Source organism: Ochotona princeps, chromosome 3 (genome assembly GCF_030435755.1).
Source record: "Ochotona princeps isolate mOchPri1 chromosome 3, mOchPri1.hap1, whole genome shotgun sequence".
Classification (NCBI taxonomy): domain Eukaryota; kingdom Metazoa; phylum Chordata; class Mammalia; order Lagomorpha; family Ochotonidae; genus Ochotona; species Ochotona princeps.
The window spans coordinates 29,775,426-29,801,212 of record NC_080834.1 but is presented as its reverse complement, the minus strand read 5'-3'; the positions used below and the strand labels follow the sequence as shown (position 1 = coordinate 29,801,212).

The window sequence follows — 25,787 nt, the reverse complement described above, 5'->3', positions numbered from 1 at the left end:
ACATTTTCTTGCAGTCCTGATTTTAACAACACAAAAGGACTGTTTTCTGATGTCACTGCTTCCTGGGAATCGGCTCAGGCTGGGAGACTTCTCCTGCTGGCTCATATCTGCAATGTCCAGGGCCTGGCAATGCCGAAGCCACTTAGGTCACGAACTGCCTCCTCCCAACGTGTGCATTAGCGGGAAGCAGGAATGGCAAGTGGAGCTAAGTATTGAACCTGGGTACTCCGACACGGGACATCAACGTCTTAAAAAAGCAACTAAAATTCTAGGTCAAACACTCCCTCCCCCATCCCTGGATTGTCTCCTCTTATGGTGGGAGCAGGTATCCTCAAACCAATGCATAAGCATTCTGCAGAAATCACTGGATTTATGGTCAGGTGGAGAAATGACTTCTTCTGTAGAAAGCCAAGTTTCTTTACCAGCTTCTGTTTTGGTCTTTAATCCATCTCCCTCATTTGCCAAGGGTCTCCATGGCTTAGTCAGTTTACTTTAAGGAAATTATGTGCAAGACTCAGGAGGCCACTTCTCAGCTGATGGTCCTTCAGTCTAGAATTCTCCTAGCCACCTGGGAATGACTATTCTTGAGATTTGCCAGTGAGTTCACAACAATCTTCATGAAGACAGTTTGGCCACATGTATGTGAACGTGCGTGTAGTCTCTTGCTTGAAAATCCCACTTGTAAAATGTATCCTAAGGAAATGGCAGAGGATGTACGCAATGATTTATTTTCAAGGATGTTCTTTGTGGTACTGTTTATAATAGCCAAACTTTGGAAACACCCTAAATGTCCAACAAAAAAAGATGACTAAGTAGTGTTGCTGTCCAATATCTTAAGAATGTTGCCGTGATATTTAGAAAAGGAATGTTACATTGCTGACATATGTATGGAAAAAGTAGATGAAATTAAAAATCTATGCAAAATGAGTGCATCATGGTCCTATGTTTGTAAAGACACCTAAATGTATGCACAGAGAGTCAGCTCGTAGGATGCGCAGCAAGATGCCGGCTGCTGACTCTGGAGGAAGGACGCAGGGACTCTGCAATGTGTCCTTTCCACTAAACTACATTTCCTCTTTGTTCCACAGTAAACATGCAGCACGTAGCTTAAACATTGTTTATTAAAAATGCACTTTTAAAAAACAAAAGTCAAAACAAGCCTGACACACAGCCTGTTACCTAGCTTGGGACTGATCCTCATTTTCCCTTTTGTAAAACAATATGAGGAATCCCAGAACCCGAACAATGACTGGGCTCAGGGCAAAACTAGGACCCGAAACAATGACTGGGCCCAGAATAACTAGCATGAATTCAGCCTGGAGCTGTTGAGCCCTTGCTGGATGCACAAGTGTCATGGCGATTCCAAAGCGGCCGGCTAGTGAGGCCAGGGGCGACGGAGGAAGGACACAGTGGCCACAGCCCCCACTGCTTGGTCCGCCTGGAGTGAGTGGCTTCAGTGAGGATTAACAGTGATGGATTTGAGCAAAGGAACATGCTCTCTGGTGCCTCGCCTCGTCCCTAGAGAGGCAAGGAACATGGGAAAACTTCAAAGTTTCCATGAGAAGCGGTGCTTAGAGTTAGACATGCGTATTTGGGGGGGGGGGGGCATAGTTTTTGAAATCCAAGGCAGTTTACTGCACATTTTCTCAACGCCCTTTGTTTTGAGAGATGTTGAGGGAAAAGAGAGAAACTGAACTTGGCTGCACTGCAGGGGCTCAAAGGGACCCCGCTGGCATGGCCACAAGGCTGTAGTTGAGTCATACGGAGTGCAGAAAGCTTGGCAAGGCAAACCCAAAGTTTCCTTGGGAGCCAGGAGATTCATGTTGGGGGTTCTGACTCCACCGCATCCTAGACACAAAGGCTAACCCCTCTGAGGTGAGTTTCATTTTTCTGTGGGCAGTGAACTGAAATGTGAGAAGACTAGAAAAGTCAGCGAGATAATGCATGGAGTGCTACTTGCCAACAGTAACATACTTCAGACCCAATTCTGCAGACTCTGCTAATATGAAATAAACAGTCTATTATCGCTACGACAAGTCTCTTTAAACTCAGATCATCTGAGTTACCACTCTAGGATGACTTGGGCAGAGCTTCTGTCAGACAGAGTGGGAGGTGAGTTGTCTTCTCTCCAGCCTTCTAATCCACAGTCTTGAAAATTTTTGTAGCATCTTCCCACCTTCCCTGCCCACCAACATGTTAGTAATCATGGATCAGGACAAGAGAGACAGGCCCGCTTTCTCTGACACCTCTTAGCCTTAGCCTGGTTCACATGGCTAATATCCAGCAGGGTACAAATTCCATTTCAGTAAATTGGAATTAAAAAATAATAATAAAGGTTGGATCTTCAACTGCTGGTTAAGATACCATATGGGAGTGCCTGGGTTCCATACCCAGTTCTGGACCGTGACTCCAGCTTCCTGTCAATGCAGGCCTTGGGAAACCACAGTGGTGGAAGTGGCTTGAGTTTTCGCCACCCACTTGGGAGACCTGAATTAAGTTCCTAACTCCTCGTTTCAACCCTGCCCAGTCTTTGCCATTGTGAGTGTTCTGGGTGTGAGCCAGCAGATATGAGCTCTCTTTTTCTGTCTCTAATAAATATATTTTTAAAAGAAAGAAATAAGCAAATAAAGGCAAACAAGGACAATGTGGTAGTCTAGTGATACTTCGCTATGTGCCTGCGGGTTGCATGGTTTTAAGTAGTAGCCTGGAATTTTTGTTGTATTTCCATGTAACAGGATTCTGACCTAGTGGAGATCCAGTGCTGCCAGGAAAATGTTAAGTTGATATTTAAATTGGGCAAAATAGCACTGGATTGCCAAAAGGCACACTACGCCTTCACCAAAGGAGATGCCTCACACAGGCCAACATCCCTACTTCAAAGGCCCCCTCCCTGCCCCAGATTAATGAATCAGAGCAAGATTAAACAAAAACCCTATGGGGGGATTCATCTAAATCCAGAACGTCATTTTTCTCAAGCAGTATCCATGTAATCATGGCCTTCCTAATAGAGAAATCAGGTTCAGCTCTGAAAAAAAATGACTCAGTGTACCCCAAGCCTAGTGAGATCTTGGCTTATGAGAACCAGGCCTGTGGCAAGTCTGACAATTCGCTATCCAAGACACTCAGTGGCTGCTGAAATAAGATTTAAAACTTCATCTCTCCATGAAGACAGAGCATTTTATAAGGCAGGCCCAACAGAGAGAACTGGCTTGAATTGGAGCCATGCTTTGCTCCACCATACACTAAAACTGGGTCTTGGCAGAACGGACCTCTTAAGCGACTGACTTGGCTCACTGGCTCTTTTGCTGTGACTAATTTCACTCTGGCCTTGAATGGAGTCTGTGTGACAATGATTGTTTAAGTCACCTCTTTGGCAAGTATGCTCACATTTTGTAAAGATCCTTTGAGGAGCTAGAGAAACGCATATTCCATTATCACCAGGGATAGAGTTTCATAAATAACCATTGTATCAAAATTGATCATGTATACATATTTCACTACCCTTGATCTATTACTGAAAAACGGCAAACTAGAAGGTTTCACCGAAGTGGATTTGCTTACTTTTCCTTGCAACTACTTCTGTTTAAGGCTGTGTCACAATGTGTTTGCACACTCATCATCAGGAACAACCTTCTGTTATCACTGGTCATGGTCCCTGTCTGAAAGTTTATTTTGTCTGCTTTCTGCTTCTATTGTTGTCAGTTTTCTTTCGATTACATTTTCGACGAGTGTGTCTCATTCCATCAGTTTGCTGTCTTTGTGCAAGAGGTTTTTGTAAAAGCTGCATGGCTGATGCTCGGAGGATGGTTTTAGGTCTATGTTATCACCTGCTATCTACAATGCCAAGTTTGGTCTGCTTACTCTTTTTCCCTCTGACCTACTTTGTTTCTACTGTTTTATTTCACACTTTCTGTTGTTCTTGTCTGTTGTTCTTTTCCAAATGTCTAATTGAGTTGAAAGTGCTTCTTTTTTTAAATTCTTACTATTCTTGGATCTTTGTGTCTAATTCCCTCTCTTGATAAACTGAGTAAAATACAAACTCATTCACTAGATTTACCATTTTCCCTTAATAATGCAAAGAGTTTCAAAAGCTTCAATCTTGATTGCCCCTCCCCAATCTTTCGCTATTCCACTCTCTACTTGGGAAGTTGTTGCGATTTTACAGCCACTTCTTTTTGGTTCAACTCTCACAGTACCAGCAACCCATTTTACTGTTTCCAATGCCTTCTTATACTCAGATCTCAATCCCTTTTCTTTGGACCCATTTTTAAATCTTGCATTTCCAAAATTGGAGATGGCTCAGCAACAAATTCCCACCTTCTGTTTGGACGTGCTTTTGCTTCATCCTCACCTTATCAAGTACATTGGAATGGAGTATTAATGTAATGTTTCCTTTGTATCCCCATGGACTTCATCTTGCTCATTTAAGGAGTCCTACAGGATCCACCAGACTATCAAATAGGCCAGGGGCAGAAAAACTAAATCGACAAGAGCCCAGCATGTACTCAGAGAGCTCTGTCTTTTTCTCCCAGACCACTGGAGGTCTTCCCCTCCCACCTTCTGTGCTCTATCTGAGAAGTTTCCTGCCCTTATAATTACCACCACTCCTATTGGACAGGTTGCCTCTAGGTCACTTTAAAAACCTGTGCCTTTGGTGTGATGCAGCCTTGCTTAATTCAACACATCCTGCCCTGTCTTGGATGTCCTGTGGCTAGAGTTTGGTCTTGCACGGCAATTTTGGAAACATCTTAGCTTTTGTCTCTTCTTACATTTCCTCTCTTCCATGGTCTCTTCTCCATCGTTTCTGGAACTTCTATTTCATATTTCACTTTAACAGTCTAGGATAACACGCATACAGGACATACAGGTCTTCTACTGCTTCCTGACTCTTGACATCTTATATTTTCTGTTAGTCACTGTTTTATACTCAGAGTGACATCCTTGTTTCTACCCTTGTTTTATAAATTTGTTAGAAATCTATTTTCATTTTCTTTCTTTTTAAATTATTATTTTCCATGATATGGTTTTGTGGATAAAGGGATTCCCCCTTCCACTTCTCTTTCCTCCCTCCCCAGTCTTCCTCTCAACTATTTTCCCTAATATTATTACAATAGCATAGTCCTTCAGCGGCAAAGTCCAACATTCTGCTATTTAAGTATATCGTGACATTGTAGGTGAAAGGCAGAGAGAGAGAGAGAGAGAGAGAGAGAGGAGACAGAAACAGACAGATGGAGCAAGATCTTTCATCAGTTGGTTCATTCCCTAAAAACCAGTAAACAAACCACTGAGGGTGGGTCACACTGTAGCCAAGAGCTGTGAACACAATCTGAGTCTCCCACAAGGCTGGCAACAACCCGGGTACTTGAGCCATCCTTTGCTGCTGCCAGGTTACATGGTAGTAGGAAGCAGGACCGAAGGCAGAAGACCCAGGATTCGAACTAGGCACTCCAATATAGGACACAGGTACCCCATTCAGTGTTTAAATTGCTGTGCCAAGATGCCCACCTCTCATTTCTACCTTTTATTCACACTACAATGTCTTCCAATGAGCCATTCAACCTATCTTTAGAGTTTTGTTAATATTACCCTGTTGTGGTTCTATTTCTGTTGCTACCTCTTAAAAATTACTTGTACATTTCCATGTCTTGTTCCTTTCTTTATTGTTCCCTGCTTAAAACGTTAGAAATCTCATGAATTATTAAAGTCTGATAAAACATTTAACAAAACAGTATTAAAGTTTTGCATGCTTTAATCTTTATATTTCTTTTTCTCTCACCAAGATTATCTAAAATTCTTGTGGGTTCAGTCATGTTCATCACCGATGCTGACTCTTGGTCAAGGTAGGTTGCTTCTCACTGTTTTAGCTTTTTTAAAAAAATGAGTTATGGATCTACTTTATAAAACACCTGGAAATGGTGCACAGTTTTAGCGCCACTACTGTGCCTTAGCTGCAGCCTGGAGCAGACATGTCACTATAAAATTTCAGCAATTACTCTTGCCAGATGCCCAACATCACCACCTATCCCATGTGTGGAATGCAATGGGAGGGCTCAGATGTAACTCTTGACTCTGTCCAAACCCGAGACCTTGTCACCTGACCTTCATTAACCTTTAAAACACAAATATTTTCACTGCAGGCCCTTGAGCACCCACTTCCCATCCATATCACTCAGGACAACCAGGTCTCAACCACAGGGCTTGTACTGCTTTGTCCTCAGCACCCTCCTCACTGTAAAAGAAGGCCACTGGGGCCTGGCACAACAGCCTAGTGGCTGAAGTCCTTGCTTTACACCCACTAGGATCCCATATGGGCACCAATTCTAATTCCAGCAGCCCCACTTCCCATCCAGCTCCTTGCTTGTGGCCTGGGAAAGCAGTGGAGGACGGCCCAAAGCCTTGGGACCCTGCACCCACGTGGGGGACCTGGAAGAGGTTTCTGGCTCCCGGCTTTGGATCAGTGCAGTCCTGGCTGTTGCGGTCACTTGGGGAGTGAATCATCGGATGGAAGATCTTCCTCTCTGTCTCTCCTCCCCTCTGTATATCTGCCTTTCCAATACAAATAAATAAATCTTTAAAAAAATCAGAAGGCCAGTGACTGTCTTTCAGGTTCAGCTATACTTTTAAAAAGGTGCTAAAACTATGCAACATTTCCAGGTGTTTTATAAGGGAAATGTTTTCTTTGAGGTCCTCCTAAGTTCCCTATTTTATAAGCACCAGGAGTCATCTCTGCATACTTTTTATCCATTTATTTTGAATATTTGAATGTCCATTTTTAATGCAGCCACAAAATTGGCTCATGCGTGCTCTACTTCACTTACAATGTCATTTAAGTGGTCAACTGTCAAAAAAACTATACCTACAACCTGTGCAGCACCCTCCAAAAGGGTAAAAAAAAAATCTAAGAAATGGAAGCCCGTCATTCATTTGCTTGAGAATCTACAATTTTGTTTTTAAAATGCATGACTGCATTCTTTTTGTTTGGTTCCAAACTTATCTTTGACATTATGACAGATGAGCAATCACCTATATGGATGCGTGGTTCTCAACTCTTCTTGAGCCAAATGGTTTTTGGGTGGTGCAGACTTGGTTTTTCTTTGTTGTTATTTTGCTTCCTTCCCTGAATTGTTCCACATTGGCCGTGCTTGTGCTCAGCATGCTTTATGAATGGAATGCCTTGTCCCTCAGAAAGGTATCTCCCAACTTGGGTTTTCTTTCTTTTTCCCTTTCTGTCTTCAAATGTTTATATGTCTCTTAAACTGTGTCCTTGGTTTATCACTCTCTTTGCTCCATAGGCATCTTTGGGGATTCTCATCCACCCCCTTGTTTTAAACACCACCACAACAATATAACAACAAAGAAAACTAAAGGTGTGCATTACTCTGAAATGATATACTTGACTCAAGCATGAACTGGGAAGTCAGTATGTCAAAAATTGTGCAATCAGAGTGGCTGGCATTGTAGTGCAGGGAAGTTACACTGATGCTTGCAAGGTGGCATCCTATGTGGGTGCCAGTTAGAGTTTTGGCTGTTCCACTTCCGGTTTATCTCTCTGCTAATGCACCTGGGAAAACAGCAGAAGATGGTCTACATGTTTTTTTCACTTACCATTCACATTGGCAAGCTAGCAGAATTTCCTGGCTCTTGGCTTTTGACTGGCTTAGCTCCAGTCACCACAGCTGTTTGAGGAGTGCATCACTTCATGGAAGATCTCAGTCTCTGCCTCTCCTTCTCTCTTTACCTCCACCTTTCAGATTAACCAATCAAAACATGTGTTGGAGCCCAACAAACCAGATGCGTCAGTGGCAGGAAGACCAAAGGTTATGAGCCCAGCCGATTGCAAGGATGTTCTATGTCACTGTCATCCAGACTACTATACAGTTTCTTTCTTGGCTTCCAGCTGCGTCTCTATCTCAACAAGAATCTCTCTGGGTTCTCACATCACACTGTGTGTGTGTGCGTGTTTAAGATTCTGTTCAAATTTCTCCTTGTTGTCATTATCTTAGTCCTACCCCTACCCTACTGACCTCATGCTTACTTGATTAATCTGCAGACTATTGTCAAATAAGTTCACTGTCCAACGTACTAGCAATCAGGATGTCGGCACATCTTTCAGAGGGAAGCATAATTCAAGCTGTAGCAGACATCTACACTTGCTAGTCAGTAGCTCAAGTTCAATACTCCTGCCCAAGTGTGAAACTAAAATATAAAACAATATCTGTAATATTTTTGAAGTGTTGTTTTCCATATATCACCCTCTGAATTAGACACTACTCCTTTAGCTTTCCTTTTCTGAAGATCCAAACTCAGACATGCTTCAAAATCTACCCTTTTCTGAGCACCAACATGAGATCACAAGTGGAAAAGTTCACACCGAATTTCATATCTCTTCAGATCTCCATCAAAACACAAGTGCACCCAGCATACTGTCTAAAATGACCTTCAGATGATGTGTGTGAGCAGTGCATGAAACAGGTGAATTTTACTTTTAAACTTGGCTTCTATCACCAAGAAGTCTTATTATGTAAATGAAAATACCCCACCCTCCACCCCCCAATCTGACCCTGTTCCCAAGAACTTCGGAAAAGGGATAGGCAACCTCAGTTGTTATCATTATTTTAATGACAAAAATCTAAGGAACGGCAAGGTGAAGTCACTGCTTAAATTGCAGAGCTGGGAAAGGCAGTTCAGGCTGCCTAGGAACTGTCTCCACCCAACACTCCAGGCCTTGTGGATCTCCCAGAAGCATCATCATTCACACTAAAGGAAAGCTGGTTTTCAGTTCCGTTCTTCTCTCTGGCTAAGAACAATCATCATCATCACCATCACTGTTGTGGGAATGTAAAGGCTAGCCCTGAGATCAGAGCAGATTCGTGTGAACATTCCCTCTGCCCCTCCCTTCTTTATTCAAGTCTTCCCTGAAGAGGTCTTTGCAAGATCTCCCTAATAACTTGACACTTCTATCTTCCAATTAGTCCTCCCTGGCAACATAGGAATAGAACTCCAACTTTGGAGTCTTGTAGAACAGGGCTAATATATGCAACATGCTGACTAAAATATCTCTTAGCTTGCTGATTCTTGGCATTTATATCTGTAAAGTGAAAATTAATAACACTGACATCATAGAGTGGCTGTGGGACTTCAAGGGGATAATACCTTTGCTGTAAACTGCACGTCCAGATACATAATCATGTTATATACTCAGTGGATATGATAGCTGTCATCACTTTTCTTTTAATGATTCCAGTCTCAAATGTAATCCAGTTCCCTCAACCACTATCCAGCTGATCTGTTTATAAACATAACTAAGTCGGACATTACCACTGCAGTTTGGTTTAGCTGTTCAGCGGTATGGCTTAGCATAACAGAAGCTTAGACAAAAACGTGAAGAACACATCTGTAATGCCGACACAGTGAAAGAATCCCTGGGAATGTGTGCAGTGTGACAAGGAAAGAGGAATATTTTTTCAGTTTCACAACAGGATTGTATCAGACCTTACAACTGGTCCTGGTCTTAGCCAACTATGTGTGTGTGTTTTCCAGGAAGAGCCACTTCCCTTCTCCAAGTGTGCATTTTCCTATGTTTATAGGGGAGATGCTGAAACCGGATCACCAAGCTGCAGTTCCACACAGCAGTTGTAGGTGTTCTCATCGAATCTCTTACTTGGAGACATGCAAGGTGTTCAATGCTTGGGTGATTAAGAAAGCAAAAGACTCCACCACCACAACCTCTGGCAGAGTACATCTAATAGAATAAACAGGCTTCTCAGTGTGTAATGCCAGTAAGATTCAAACACAGAGGTTCACACTTGCATCAGCCCACGGCTGAGATGCTCTGGAATGCACCTCACACAGTGCTCACAGAGTTCATTACAAAGACTGTGCTGTGGAAACACAGTACCAGGACTCCGCCAGGACAGTGGGCAGGGTCACAACCTCACCAGAGCTTCCAGGGAAGGTCTAGGAGTCCTGCATCCAGGACCCCATGATGAAAAAACATTGCCTTTCCTGGGAAGCTTCTTTTTCAAAACTGGAATTATTTCCCTAAATCCTTTCTTTAAAAATTCAGCTATCAGGAAGCTCACCACCATCCTGAAAACTTAGCTATAGCAACTGGGCCCATGCTGTGGTCAAAATGACTATATTTTTTCTTCATAAGCTCTTGATTTTTAATCTGTATGCCTTAATACTTCACTCCTAACTTCTGTTTGATCAGTAGCTGGCATCATGTGTTTATCAGTAGTTTAGTCAGCCCCTTTATGGAATTCAATGATGTATCCACTTGAATATGTCCACAGGTGCATTAGTGAATATAATCTGTAACATACTTGAGTGTGGTAATAAAATACCTGGTGAGGTGTGAAGAGAGACAGCTGATTTGTTAGAGGCTTAAGGATTTCTAAAATCCCTTGGAGAATGAGAAGGATTTGTCAGGAAAAAATGGGATGAAAGGCATCCCAGCATCAGGAACAGACAAAGACACAAGGACACAAGAAGATGCAGCCAGTGCGCACCACAGTGTGACCAGGGGACAATGGTGAAGATCCAAAAGGATGCGTTTGGAAATCACATTGTGACAGTGCCCAGGAAGCCTTCCTAGATTCTCTTAGTCATACTGATGTCCAAGCGAATCACTCATCTGAACCCTTGGTGCTCACTTCCCTTCATGTCACTATTTGGTTTATGTGGGTGGGTCTTACCTCAGTGACCCCTCAGTGACTAGGACAAGAACGGCAGTCCACAGGGAGAAGAAAACAAGCATGAAGGATCTGAGTGAGCCTCAGCTCAGGCCAAGAAGAGGCACTGTCAGTCTCATGCAGTCATTACTTATGCTGATGAGAACGTAGCAAATGCTCAGCAGAAAACGAGCAAGTAGAACAACAGCTGGGGCTGAGATTCCTGACTATTGCAAGGACCTGTCCTTGTCCTCAAAGAGGATGATTGTAAAAACAGTACTACGACTGTTGTGAAAGCTTAGCACTCTATCACAGATTTTACAGAATAAATTAAAACAGCAACAACAAAACAAAACAAACAAAAAAAACCACTTTCCAAAAATCTTATGCTAAGACCAGAGCTCCTGCTGCATTTTGGTCAGCGTTTGCAACTTTTAACCAAAGCAGATGAAGACTCCATTTCCTCTTTGTTAGTCCACTTAATCAGCATGTTTGTTGTACATCTCGAGTCCTCAAAGGCAACAATAACCACTACAACTTTTCATCAGGACGCCAGCTGGTGGCAGATGTTTTAGGAGTCACCCTGAAACTTACGTCCTATTGAACACTATTAGTTCTGATGGAAACCCACTGTTTCCAGACACTGATCTATGTCCACAGCCTTGGAGAGGCAGAACTTCAAGGAAACACCTCAAAGTCAGATTCCTGAGTTGTACCTTGCTGTATCTGGCGGTGGTTGGAAGATGGAAACACAGCTTCTGTGACCTTGACCCGATCTGGCAGACTAAGACTTAGAGCTAACACCAAACAAATGGAGACCAGTGGCTTTCTCAGCCATCATAGTGCAACGTGTGTCTTTAATGATCCCGACTCTTCCTGCGTGCCTAAACATGATCTCCACATAATTTATATTTTCAAGCAATGTCAGGCTAGCAAAAATACACTGGAAGAGAGAATCTTTATGACAAAGCTCCTTTCTACTGATGGGTTGAGTCTTCCCTTGGTTTAGTTATATACATGCAGATGGCCCCAGCCCAACAGTGAGCTGTCAGTGATGATAGCAAAGTGATGCATATTCAGCACAAACAGTCCTCCAGGCTTTGGAACTGGAATTTTTTTGTGGACCAGGGATACAGCATTCATGATTCTGTTTCTATCTTTCAGTATCCTGTTCTCTGCATTACATGAGACATGCAACACACTAAAATCAAATAGGGTTTGTGTTGGAGAAACCTGCGTAAGTGTTCAAGCTATGATGATTAGTAGAGCAGGTATGTTAAACTCGATGCATTCTCAGTTTATGATGAATTATGAAGTAACCCAATGCAAATTAAGGGACATTTTTCTACCTCCCATCTTTTCCTTCTGTATCCCATCTTACCCTAATCTATCCATCTGCCAACTACTAAGCGCGTGTGTGTGTGTGCATTTCTAAATATATATGTACTCCTCAATTCTGGATTCACTCTGTTAAATTTCTACTTCAGCCCGTATTACTCATTTGCTTACTTTATCATTGACTTTTACCTTGCTCTTTTGTGTTCATTTATGTGAGCTTTCTTAAACCTGTTGTGGAAAATGGACGTATATAGACCTAATCAAAGGACAGATTCACTCATTTGGTGGTATTTTATGGATTTCTTTACAGAGTTGAGGGTATCACTTCTCAAAACTGAGAAGTATGAGGGCCCAATCTGACCATGGACAACAGCCCCAGGTCATGTGTGCCTTCAATCCCTCTTCTCCTGTCCGTGTGTATCAGGATCGCATTAACAGAAGAACATGAAGGGTCCGTGTGTAGCTGATGGATGGTGAAAATGCTGTGTGATGAGTGAGAGTGAATCAGCTCTCTCTATGCTCTATGTTTATGGATGCCAAGCAATGTGTACACAGAGGGAATGCATGAGCCAGTCACAACCAGAATTCCATCTGAGTACAGGTGGCACTCTGTGCCTCACAGGTGCCCAAAGTGAGGAGCCTCACTCCCTAATGCCAGCACCAAGACGGCACCTGCAACTCCATGGCCGGTGTGGAAAATTGTCCAGATTGTGCAATGAGCTGTGTATCTGTGTGTGTTCATCTCTTTGTGTATGAGCACACATACAAAAAGCTTGACCAATAACTGAAAGACTCACAACTTGCAAAATCAGCCACAAGCAAGGTCTCTTGCAAGCACGGCCAACCGAATAACTGCCTGTGTTGGCATGAAGCAACCCAAGGAGGGAACAGCTGAGAGAGCATTCCCCCCGAAGGGGAGAAGGGCGAAAAAGCACAGCCTTTGCACCAAAACTTAATATTAATCTGTGTACACATGTTTCTATCATCCCACCAACTTTTAATGAGCCCTTAATGCATATAAGAAATGCTGGATTCTCTGACTTGACTCAGCTGGCACTTGGCTTCTCCCCCACACACATCTCCCTGCAGCCCTGTAAATACTCTGTAGAGCAATCCTTGAAGTTGGCCTGGTGGAAAAGCATTTTGATGACACCAAAGTACTTCAGTGACATCACAGAAATGCAGCCTCTGAATGACATGATCTCATCCACCACTTGCTTGCTGCATTGGTGATGCCATGAGCAACCAGGTGGAGCCTCTTTAGTGCAGACTGCTCTCTAGTACACTTCCTAGCTGCCATGACAAAAGGGTACACTCACCCGAGGGGAACACAGGATGATGTGGGCGTGGTGGGCTTCCTTTGGGCTTCTTCCACATCCTGTGGGTGTCCAGGCAGCATCTGGGACCAGAGTTTTCCCTCCCACCTACACGCCTGGCTCCTCCTCCAGGAACACCCCATCCTCATGCTTAGTTTCCACACGTGGAGAACAAGCACAGGGCACATTTGCAAGCACACTGCCTTCCATCCAGTGAGAACTGACTCATGAGCTAGGGTCCAGTGGGGAATGTGCAGTTCCAGCTACACAGCTCAGCTACCAGGGTCAAACCCTGGCCTCTGTCGCGGTGTCTACCACCTGTGTCTCCTACGACAGCCTTGCAAGGTACTTCCAGATTTGGCATGAGGCCAGTCAACATACTTTTACACCTGTCATGTGGTTAGCTGAGAGCCACGTGGTGACGAACCTAGAGCAAAACCCAGCTAATAACTCTGGTCAAACATTTTCCCCGAGTCCTCCATGCTCAGAACTTTCCTCTTTGGGAGGTGACGCAAGCCCAGTTATTGGGATCTTATGTCGGGCCAGCGAACCATACCAGGCAAAGGGGAAGTGAATTTGTCTGCTGTCATACCCAATAGGGATGGGTCTGAAGGATCCTTGGAGCAAGAGAGAATCCAAGTTATACCCATATCCTCCATGCACCCTTTACTATGAAGAGCAACTCGGGAAGTGCAACCCAAGGGACAGATGACCTTACACCCCTTCTCCCCAGGTTAATACTCACTGGCACCTGTCACAGCCAAGCACTGTGCATGGCCTGGTCCTAACACAGAGTACTCGGGAGCTTACATGTTATTGAGGAAGGATGATATTGAAAGAAAACACAACGAAACAAAAAATTTCACATAAATTCACAATGTAATTACAGACATAAGTAAATGAATTAACGTTATAAAGCAGACAGGGGTTGAGAGGAAAGTGATTCCAGACAGGGGTGACCAGCTAGGGTCTTTCTGAGGAGGGGACTTTGGCACAGGGTCTTAATGAAGCCCCTCGTGAGCAATACCCTGGATCCAAGGGTCTCAGCTACTTTAAGATCCTGAGAAAGAACCACAGGGAGACCAGGTGGCTGGAGTGACAGGAGGGAACCCACTGGTGGCAGGACTTGAGATAGAATCCAGTGTCAACAGGCAGGGAGCAAGGCAGCCAGCCTATTCGCACCTTGGCCTCCCATTCGCTGTGTGCCCCCTGGAGAATTTATCATCTCTCTGAGTTTTATTTTCATTACAATGAAATTACAATACGGACCCCCATTTCCCCAGTTAACGTGTCCTAATGCTTCTAGGATGTTTTCCCAAATGCCGAGCGAGAGGGAGTGCTTTCTGACTACTGACCGGTCTTGCTTCTAGGCTGCTGGGCTGTGCATCTTCCCGGGGAGGCCCAGGTCAGTCTTCCTATTACCTTTAGCTCTATTCCAATCGCACATTCTTTATGCTTCCCTGCAATACTAGGAATATTTACCTCCGAGCTAGATTTGAATTACATCTTTGGCAAAGAATTATTCTGGTTTTTAGAACCAGTGACAGGTGAGTGGGAACCACAACTATTAATGTTTATGATCATGTGAGAAAACAAAATACGGCTTCCAATTTCTTAGTATGACAGAGAAGGAAATTTTTTAAATAAATGAGGTGGGGACAGTGGGTAAAGCTGCTGCCTGTGGCGCCTGAATTGCATACGGGCCTCAGTATGAGTCTTGGTTGCTCCACTTTATAGCCAGCTTCTTGCTTCTGTGCCTGGGAGGTCAACAGAGGATGATCTGTAGCCCTTGGGCCCCTGAACCCATGTGGAAGATGAGGCACTCCTGGCTCCTGGATTCAGGTGGGTCCAGCTCTGACTGCTGTGGCCACTTGGGAAGTGAACCAGCAGGTGAAAGATCTCTCTCTTTCTCACCAGCTCCATTCCTCAAATAAGTAAATATTTTTAAAAAACAAGGCAGCTATTATAAATAACATGTCATAAAACACTGGCTTTTTAACATTATATGATCTCAGAGAAAGAGTAACTTCTCTCCAGAAAAGTCACTTCTTAGAGACATACACAGATTCATTACAGGCATGTGTGTGTGTGCAAGGGTCCACGTATGTGCATTTCACCATTCTCAGTATTTTCTCCACATATACATGTATACTCCCATATATAAACATTAAGTGCATAAATACATGTACAATACTTATATAGATTTCCACTAAGTGCATAAATACATGTACAATAAATACATGTACAATAGATTTCCACAGAAAATGCGTCTTTTGAAAATTCTGCGCAAAGATTTCAAATTTCTTACATCAAAGCAAAATTAAATTCTTTGAAACTTTAAAACTGAGACACAGACAGAGTGCTTCCATCACTCCTGAAACATCTGCAATAAACGCGACTAGTCCAAGGCCAGGGTCAGGAATCAGGGACTCATCCAGGCCCTTTTGTTTAATCACTCAAACCATCATCACTGCCTCCCAAGGACGCCACGGGCAGGAAGCTGGATACGAGCTGGAATCAGGCAGCAGAACCCTAGCACTTTGATAGTAAAGGATGTAGGTATCACACCCAACATCCTTAGCAGGCCAAACACCTGCCCCCACACTTACATTTAACTTCACGTTACATGAGGTTATAGTACCCTCGTGTGTGTGTGTGATTATTTACTATATGGCAAAATAAAGAGAGTCATACACCGCTCGCTCACGTTTTTAAAACCTAGCACACACATTCCTGTGCGTGTGGGTGTGCATGTGTAACAGTACATGTGTTTATCATTATTCTCACTTCACAGGAGTCCACAGAGCACCTCACCACTCATGGAAAAGCCTTGCTGGCTTCCACTCACAAGCACTGCTCTACGCAGCTGATGTACCCAGCGCTGCACAGTGTGCAAATGCTGGGTGATGCTCCGTTCCCAGGGGAGGCGGGGTTTGCTAACTGGGGACACTGGGGCATGTGGGTGTCTGACCTGCTGGGACGATGACTCTGCGCTCGCTTGTGGTCATGTTCGGGGGTGGCATGTGCTTGTCCTCCATGTAGCTGCCATAGCTCATACCCACGGTGTCAGGGCTGCCCACCATCTTCCCGCCTTTGGTCACGCTGCATTCATCGGGGGAGTTCCTGGAGGGAAAGAGGACAGAGACTCCCGTTACTACGGCAACAGACGCACAGCTCCTGCGATCAAGGTGAGTGCAAGGCCCACGTGGTCTAAATGTCTGTGTCGGCCTGCCATTTTCTCTGCTGGAGCCCTGACTTGCCATGTGATGGGACTGGGAGGTGGGGTCCTTGGGAAGAAATTAGGATTGACTGAGATCCTTAGGGTGCAGCTGTTATCATGGGAGTAGAACAGTTGTAGAAGATGACACCTCGTTCTCTCTCTGCTCCAGGTTAGGAAGCAGCCAATCCTTTGGCTGGCCAGGGGGAGAGCCCTCAGCAGCCACAGCACCTGCTGGCACACTGGCTGTAGACTTCCAGCCCCTAGGCATGTGGGAGTTGACTTTCTGTGCATCCAGTCCTGCACCCCTGTCTATGGCATTTGGTTATGGGGCCTGTGCAGCCTGAGGTGGTGACCCCACTCAGTAGAAGCACTGGCAGAGCTTATGTGTGGCAGGCAAAGCTGCCACCTGCTATGGTTTTTCCTTCTCAGGCCAGCTGCTCTGAAAGCTTCCTGTCAAACCTGCTCCTGGAGCCGGTATTGTGGTGCAGCACCTAAAGCTACCACCTGCAATACCGAGATCCCATATAAGGACTGGGTAGAGTCTCAGCTGCTCCATTTCAAATCCAACTCCCTGCTTACAAGCCTGGGAAAGCAGCAGACAGTCCAAGCACTTGCGTTCTTGCCACCAGTCTGGGAGACCTGGATGGTGTTCTAGGTTCCTGCTCTAGCTCTGTCACAGCTGACTAGCGACACTTACAGGCACAGAACACTTGGTTTTCACTGTGGGACAGCCAACAGGCAGAGCAGACAGACACTGGGGCTGCCCAAGCATATCTGTTCTCAGCAAGGACACTCCTGGAACACAGGCCTCTGGAAAACCTTAGCAGGGAATCCTTGTGTTGGATTTTACTCCCGTCACTACCCTTTCGATCTAGAGCTTTAAAAACTCACTATGTGCCAAGCTTGGGCACAAGCAGAAAGGACAGAGAGCAGTGGGGAGTGGCACTGGGGTAGGTAGCACAAAGTGGGCTCCAGTAGCCTAGAGAACCCCCTGGGAAGGGATGGGAAGGTAACTGAATGGATGTGGGAAGGAAGTCATTGACTTGGCAATAGGCAGCAGGGTGCTGTTAATAATAAGCCACCATCAGTGCTATCAAGTCAAATCCACCTTACAGGAAAATAAAAACTTCTTTTTAAAGATTCATTTTACTTCTTGGAAAGTCCAAATGACACAGAAAGACAAAAAGGGATCTTTGTTCTACTGGATTACTCTCAGACATAGCTGTAATGGCTGGGACTGGGCTAAGCCAAAGCTAGGAAGCTGGGACTCCACCCAGGTCTCAGGGATACTCAGGTCATCCTCTGTCACCTCTCAGGAGACTTAGCAGGGAACTTGATCAGAAGTGGAGCAGCTGAATCTCAAACAGGCACCCTGATACAGAGACATGAGACCCTGGTTTGCAGGTGCAGGCTTAATGTGTTGCAACCCAAGACAGGGGTTTCAAGGAAACATTTTTAATGAAATGTGAAAGCTACACACATGGTGAAATCATCTCTAGTAGGGAAGCATCCAAAAATCCAGCTTCACCAGAGAGCAAAGAAGTATGTCAACGGCTTCTCTGTGGCTAACCCACAGGTGGGGTATCGCCACAGCTGGGAGATAGTCACACATCTTCAAAGGCAGATGTCCAGAAAGGCCTTGCCAGCTCTACTTAATGCATACTCTTTGGGATTTTGACTGTCTCTAGATTTTAGATTTCTCTCCCCATGTTGCAGGCTGGAGGTTTAATTACCATGAACCTTTGCTTCCTAGCTCTGCAATGAATTTGTTACATCTCAGGGAGTGATAACCTTGGCAGGCACCAGACCTTCAAGGCTGGGAAGGCCCAAGCCAGCTGTGCCAGGAGTGCTCTTGATAATCGGGTCAAGGTTGAGTGGAATAAAGGAAGTTGAAGGTCATGGCTGGGGTGTGGGCAGGAAAGACCCAGGGCCCTGGAAGAAGCTTGCTCAGTTCCTGGAGATGCTGAGAAATGGATCTGCCCTCAGCATCCTTTGCTAATGTGCCTGGAACCCATGCAGTGAAGTCAAGTGTTGACAATGAGGAGGAAGCAGCTACTGTCTGTGGATGGACCTGGAAATACACAGGCCTGCTTGATGCATGTTAACAGCTGTACTAACACGAAGGAAATTTAAAAATAATAACAGCCTGAGTTCCCATGGAGTTGGTCCTGAATGTTTCCAACCCTGCCTACACATGCATTATTTCCTCATGATGTTAATTTTCCTGGCTCCAAACATTTATCTCTGAAATACCCATACTAACATCAAAACACAGAATGTCTTCACTTGCAACTTAGTTTCCTGTCCCTTTGGAAAACTCCATCTGTTTTCGAGTGAAGTGGGCACGTCTTGGTATTTTTGGTCTCAGAGAGGAATTAGGAGGGTATTTCGGTGAAACGAATTTTGTCCTTTGGGAGAAAGAAATTGGTCAGGAAAATGAAAACATCCAAGGTGAGTCTGTTTAGATGAGTGAATTTGCTCTTCCCTTTTAGTCCCTGTCTTCGCCAGTGAGGTCAAGTATCATCCAGAGAGCTAAAAGCCAGTGAGATGTATGCAACCACAGAAACCGGGCACATTGTGCAGCATGAGCCTTGAAGAACAACCCATTGTGATTTGCTTTTGATTCGTTATAGCTCCATTTCCACATCTGAAGACAAACACACTGGGTGTGGATCACAAAGTTTTTCTATGATGTTAAAATAGATTTCCTCATCAAATAAAGATGCAATGAGACAGGTGAACACATTGCCCCAGATCTTTCCCCAAAATACCTGTGAACAGTTTTAAAGATGCATTGATTTATTTGAAAATCAGAGTTACAGAAAGCAAGGGAGAGACAGACAGAGGTTCCCATCTGTCGGTTCACATCTCAAATGGTTACAAAGCCCCCATGCTGGGATAGGGAGAAGCCAGGAGCCAGGAGCCTCTTCCAGGTGTCCCATGAGAGTAACAGGTGTTCAGGCACTTGGGGCATCTTCCATTGCATTCCCAGGCTCATTAGCAGGGAGCTGGATCAGAAGTGGAGCAGCCATGAGACAGACGTGTGCCCGTGCAGGATCTCAGCATCACAAGCAATGACTTTACCCATGAAGCCATAATGCCACCCCGACATGTGAATAGTTTGAGTAGGAGAAACGCACCATAGGGTTGTCTTGCTTTCATTTTACATGAAACGCATTTCAACTCACTAAATGTTCTCACTTCAACTTCCACTGTAGTAAACATCAAAGTGAGATCAGCAGACTCCAGGCTTGAAAGTAGCATCTTTACAATAGTGAAACCCGCCCCCACCAGTTTTAGTTAATTTTAGTCCAAAGAAAGACAAAATGGAGCCATGTTTTTGGTCATTCTAAGGGAATTCCTGTGTCCGTCATTTGAGTGTCACATTACGGTCACTGCCAATTCTCTCTGAAATTTGTAAGCAAAAAAGCAGAGCGTTGCATGTGTGAGTCCTATTCTGAGAGTTTAGCAATTTTCAATCTTCATGGCATTACCGGGTGCAGCAGCTGCTGTCAACATCTCCACTCCACACAGGGTTAATGAGAGTAGAGAACACGAGTGACTGGCTGTGGGTCCCAGCCAGGAGGGACACAGCAGGAGGCTTGAAGCTGGGCAGCCTGCACTCAGCGTCCAGAACACTGGTACACATCAAAGGGCAGATGTTCTAGAATGGGAAGCACATTGGGGTAAGGCACCCATAACTGCCCAAAGTGTTTGTTGCACACTCATTCTGGGTCTCACTGCCCCGACTCTGGGGACTCCTCATTCCTTAGTGTAGCAAGTGTATGATAAGTAAGGCATGCATAGAAAACACGGGGCAACTGAAGGAGAAGAATTTTCCAGAAGCATCCCTTTCTTACTTGATGTTGGTTCAGAGAACAGGAAACACATTTTCAGTCCCTTGTCACCATAGAAATCGCTCTCTTACCTGCTCCACTGCAGTGACACCATCATGGTGTATGCTCCGGCTGACTTGTCTCCACTGGGAGGGAAACAATAGACGGATGGTTTGGTTTTCCATCCGAACCAGACACTGCAGGGAACACAGGGCTGTGTTGCTTTTCTGCCACATCCCTTGAAACGTGGGGACTTAGTACTCGCTTAGGTTTTGCAGCCTTTCCTGAGAGAAGGCCAAGATGCCACAGCTGCTTGTCAAATAAACAGTTACAGAATATGAGATGTTTCTGCCTTATTGTTTGGGTAATGAATGCCTTCACTGAAAATAAATTTGGGTTATGGACAGCATCGTGATGCAGAAGACAAAGATACCTCCGGCAGCATCGGGAATCCTGCATGGGCGCTGGTTCAAGACCCTGGTGCTCCACTCCATCCAGCTCCCTGCTAATGTGTCTGGGAAAACAGAGGAGGAGTTTGTAATTTCCCAGGACCCTATGCCCCTGGGGGAGACCTGGAAGAAGCTCCTGGATCTTGGCTTTGTCCTAGGTTAGCCCTGGTCATCATGACCACTTGGAGAGTGAATCAACAGGTAGCAATTCTTTTTTAAAAGATTTATTTTATTATTGGAAGGGCAGATATACAGAGAAAAGATACAGAGAGAAAGATCCTCCATCTGACAGTTCACTAACCAAGTGGCCGCAATGGCTGCAGCTGAGCTGATCTAAAGCCAGGAGCCAGGAGCCTCCCTATGTCACCCACGTGGGTTCAGGATCCCAAGGCTTTGAGCCACCCTTTACTGCTTTCCCAGGCCTCAAGCAGGGAGCTGGATGGGAAGCGGAGCAGCTGGGACATGAATCTTTGCCCATATGGGATCCTGGCAAATGTAAGGAGAGGATTTAACCACTGGGCTACTGCACAGTCTCAGCAGGTAGCAATTCTCTCTCTCTCTTTCCCTACCCTTCTTTCTTTAACTCTGACTTATAAATAAATAAATAAATATTTTAAAAAGGAAATAAGCATAATTCAAATGACTTGACAGTGCAGAACACCACACAAACCTCACCACGTATTCTCCACATTCTCAAGTCCATGGTTTTCAGTCTTGGTCCTATCTGTGACACACACAGTTATGCAACACAGGGCAGCACTGAAACAGAGCAGAGGCAGGCCACCAAAAGCTCCCTTTGTCCACAACTGGAGACCGTCCCGCTGGGCAGGACCCATCCCTGAGGGTGGAAAGGAAGCCCAAATGAAGAATATGATAAGGAACTGGACATGGACCAAATCAACATGGGACTCCCTGAAGAACCCCTAGGACCACATGGTGTTTTTCGCCTCTGCAGCAGTCTTTTGCTCTACCATGGCATTTGTGCATTCATGGTCTCTTAAGGGAACACGCAGAGATGGAACAAGATGCCTAGATCTTCAGGATGGAAACACTGGGGTGCTGGTGCCTGCCTTAATCTCCCTGGAGACACTGACCTGCGAAACTGACTCTTTGAGTCTCAAATCCGTACTAGGTCCTGGAGAATTGAGCTCTGTTGATTTGAGACCACGACCATTTACAGATGCTCAGTTTGGGGATGAACAGTAAAAAGACCTGGCAAAAACACGAGAACAGTTGGAAAGGTTGCTAAATTTAAAGTCAAAGTCAGAGGGCAGACATGTGGCCAAGTCTGACGCCTAACTGAGTTCTTCCAGAATTAAAGAATCAGCATGTTGGAAGAAGCCCTGTTCGCAAGCCCTCAGGCATGGCTGTTGGGAAGCTATCTGGCTAAACAAGCATTGGCTTTGGTTAACACTTTCCCAGAGCGGGGAGTTCACAACTTTTCCTCTGCAACTTGTGAGTTCTGTTTAGGTTCTGTGTGGCAGCTTTGAAGGTGTTTTGTGCCCTACCAGTCCACAAACACTGTGAAGTTGGATGCAGAAGATAAGAAAAGAAAAACCAGACAGAATGAGTGATGTTCCGTGAACGAAGAACTGGAGCAGAAATAAAGTGGGAGTAGGGACAGCCCATCAGATGAGCTTACAGCGCACATCTTTCACGGGACGATACAGTTTATTTCTGAGATTTTTATTCCTGAAGCAAAGAATTGCATTCACTTGCAAAGTGCAAGGTGTAGTTGTCAGAGAGTTGACACTAACCAGTGACTCCAAAGCAATGGAGCTTCCCCTGGTGCTGACAAGCAGGGCTTCTCATGAACAGAAATGGGTGATGCAGTAGCAGTGTCCTTCTCAGGATCTCTATCTACCCTTCTCCCTGGTGCTAGAACATTCCACTTGGTGCTAGGAGTGGCAGGGGTCATAGCTGACACTCCAGGCAAGCAGCTCTCTGCTGCTTCATTTGTAGGCAGCCCAAGACTGTGTGTCCTCAGCCAGTGCTGCAGGATGGAAAGACCAAAGCAGAAATGCAACACACAGATGAGGGACGGGCCTTAGGCTGAGACGCCAGTTAAGATGCCCGTGTGTGGTACCCAGCTCTCATTCTGACTGCAGCTTCCTGGAGACTCAAGCCTTGGGAGGCAGCACGTGATAGCTCAAGTGAATGAGTTGCTGTCACACCACACGGGGCTCTGAACTGAGTTCCTGATTTCTGACGTCAGCCCCAGCATGGGCTGTCGTGAGTATCTGAGGAGGAAACCAGCCGAGAAGAGCCATGTCAGAACGTGTGCTTGACTTTAGTTCCTTATGTTGTATCTCTCAGGAAAATCAACGCACAACAATGTAAAATTACTAAAATTAAAAAACAGAGAATCTTGGCAGACACGAGGTTGTCTGCGTCTATCCCTCTGGTAACCACAGTCTTCATATTCTAGACTACCAGTTCCGCTGACGTACAGTAGGGTGTTCTCTGCTGTCTCTGATATCATCGATTGCATTGTGGGTAAACAAAGCATTGTGGGCCTCACCTGTTCACTTCAGAACCAGGACTTGCGGAGGGTGCCACATTTCTTCCTATGTATTTATAATAAATGCAGGCAGATGGACAAAACACTGAGGAAATGATAAACATTAGGCATTAGGTCATTTCACGCACATGATGAGCCCCTACAGTAAATGCAGTCATGTACCAAGTAAGGATTGACTGCGTTTGGTGGTCTCCTGGGATTCCACAGCCTACCGATGTCACAGTTGTCCTGGTTTGTGTCAGGGGACTCTGTGACAACCACAAAACAGTTGCCTAAGGACTTAATTCTAAGAAAAGTTCTAAGAACAATTCTAAGAAAAATGCAGCAGCTTTACAGATGCAATGCGCAGAGGCTGGCTAACTTTCCCAAGGGTGCCTAGCCACTGGTGGGACAACTTGTACTTGATGCTAAGCCTACCACGAGCCCTCACTTGGAAAGCCCCGGCAACATCCACAAAGCACAACTCTGTTTTCTCACTAGTAAGGATTCTCTAAACATGGCCCAAGGAGTGTCCTAGAGGAATGTCAACAGGAACACGGAGGGTAGCCAGCCGTGTGGGAACAAGGCAGAGAGACCCTTGGACTCTGGAAGATGGCTCGTGTTTGTCTGGACCTACACGAGTTCCTGAAAGTTTAGTTTAAAAATCAGTGTCTTCAACTGACAGTTACTTGTAGCATGATTTGTTCCTCCACGCCCCTAGAAACCCAGAGGTTTCTGTCATGTTACATACATGACAGGCACATGCATACAAGTGTGACAGGAAGTCAGGCAACAAGTCCCTGTGCCTAGGGTGCAGAGCAGGAGTAAATGTGACTCAGACGCAGGGCTCAGGCAGAGAGAACCAAAAAATGAGACACAAGCCGGGGCAATAGGAATGGCAAGGGCAATATCACATTATGATTCAGTGGAAGAAAGTCCAGAGATGAAAGCCTAGATTAGCCCCTGTCAAACGTGATAGCTTTCTTTAAGGTAGATCTGCTTATTTAAACCTACTGGGAATCCTAAAATGTGAACTGTGGTTATTGAAGAACAAAAAATGGGGCCCAGCACGATAGCCTAGTGGCCAAAGTCCTTGCCTTACACCCACTGGGATCCCATATGGGTGCTGGTTTTAATCCTGGCAGCCCTGCTTCCCATCCAGCTCTCTGCCTGTGGCCTGGGAAAGCAGTCTAGGACAGCCCAGACCTTGGGACCCTGCACCTGCACCCACATGGGAGACCTGAAAAAGGCTCCAGGCTCCTGGCTTCAGATTGGCTCAGCCCCAGCCATTGCGGTCACTTGGGGAGTGAATCATTGGATGGAAGATCTTCCTCTCTGTTTCTCCTCCTCTCTGTATATCCAACTTTCCAATAAAAATAAAATAAATCTTAAAAAAATATAACAGAACACTCTTGGCCCCTGGTCCTACTTTTCTCACTTTGGCATCTACCTCCTACAGGGTGGACCATATCATGGAAATAGACCACGGTGAAGTGGTAACAGCCTGGCTGTTATCAGGACAAGCAGCATGAAGAGCCATGGTCCGGGATGGCATCACTGCAGACTGAATGGACCCTGTTCAACCTGTGACCCCAGTGGGTGCAGCATGAGCGCCTCTGGTCCAACAGGAACCTGAGAGTCACTTTCACTATAGAACCAGGGGCAGAGGCGCTAGGCTTTGAGCCCATGGCAAGCCCATGGAACTGGGTGGGCTGGTACCCCACACCATCTCCCTACCAGCAGAGGCACAGCTGCCATCCTCCTGAGTCCCTGTTCATTCTTCAAAGCCAATTCTCCCTGAGGTTTCTCCAAGTCCTCCTGTACCTGGCATTGCCCTCCAGCACACACTGTTGGCATCTTCCTGGGCCTTTCTCCCAGCACATCTCCTTTCGTCTTACTTCCATAACCTGCTTCCCAAACACAGATCCAACCTGCTACGTGCACTTAATCACCTCCAAGGCCCACAGAGCTCCAGCCGGTCCAGACTCCCTAGTTTCTCCTCTACAACCCAGCTCCCAGAGTCCTCAATTCGTGCATTTGACAAACATGTACACGGTGTCATTTCTCCACACCAGAGACAGGGACATGGCGCAAGGGTACAGCAGTGTTCTTATTCCCCAGGGAACCAGTGTGGGAGCTGCCAAGGCCATTGTCCCCATCCGCACATCCCTTGTCTTCAAAGGCTGGAGTCCACATCTCCCTGCCATGCTCTCCTCTTGGGTCTGTCTTTGCTGACTCCTCTGCCTTCAAGCCAGGTGCACTTGCCCTTGGCCACCTGGCTCCTGCCTCACTCACCTGCCCAAGCTCACCTGTGGGGTCATTCGCTGGGAGCCTCCTTGGGGCCTTCTTGCCACCTCCATCATTCTCCCTACATTTGCCCAGTTAGTGTCTGCGAAATGGAGGACTCAATGATTTTATCAATGGAGCTCCCTAACTTGACAAAGAGCTCCTTCCC

General features: G+C 45.5%; 1 protein-coding gene across 4 annotated transcripts in view; it reads right to left on the bottom strand.

Annotated features, from left to right (window-relative positions):
- ERG (ETS transcription factor ERG) overlaps nt 1-25,787 on the bottom strand; it is a 231,354-nt gene that overhangs the window by 20,649 nt on the left and 184,918 nt on the right. For all 4 annotated transcript variants that reach the window (XM_058661622.1, XM_058661621.1, XM_058661624.1 and 1 more), the window contains one exon: nt 16,299-16,450. In XM_058661622.1, the coding sequence (XP_058517605.1) occupies nt 16,299-16,450 (152 nt within the window). The remainder of the gene's footprint in view (nt 1-16,298; nt 16,451-25,787) is intronic.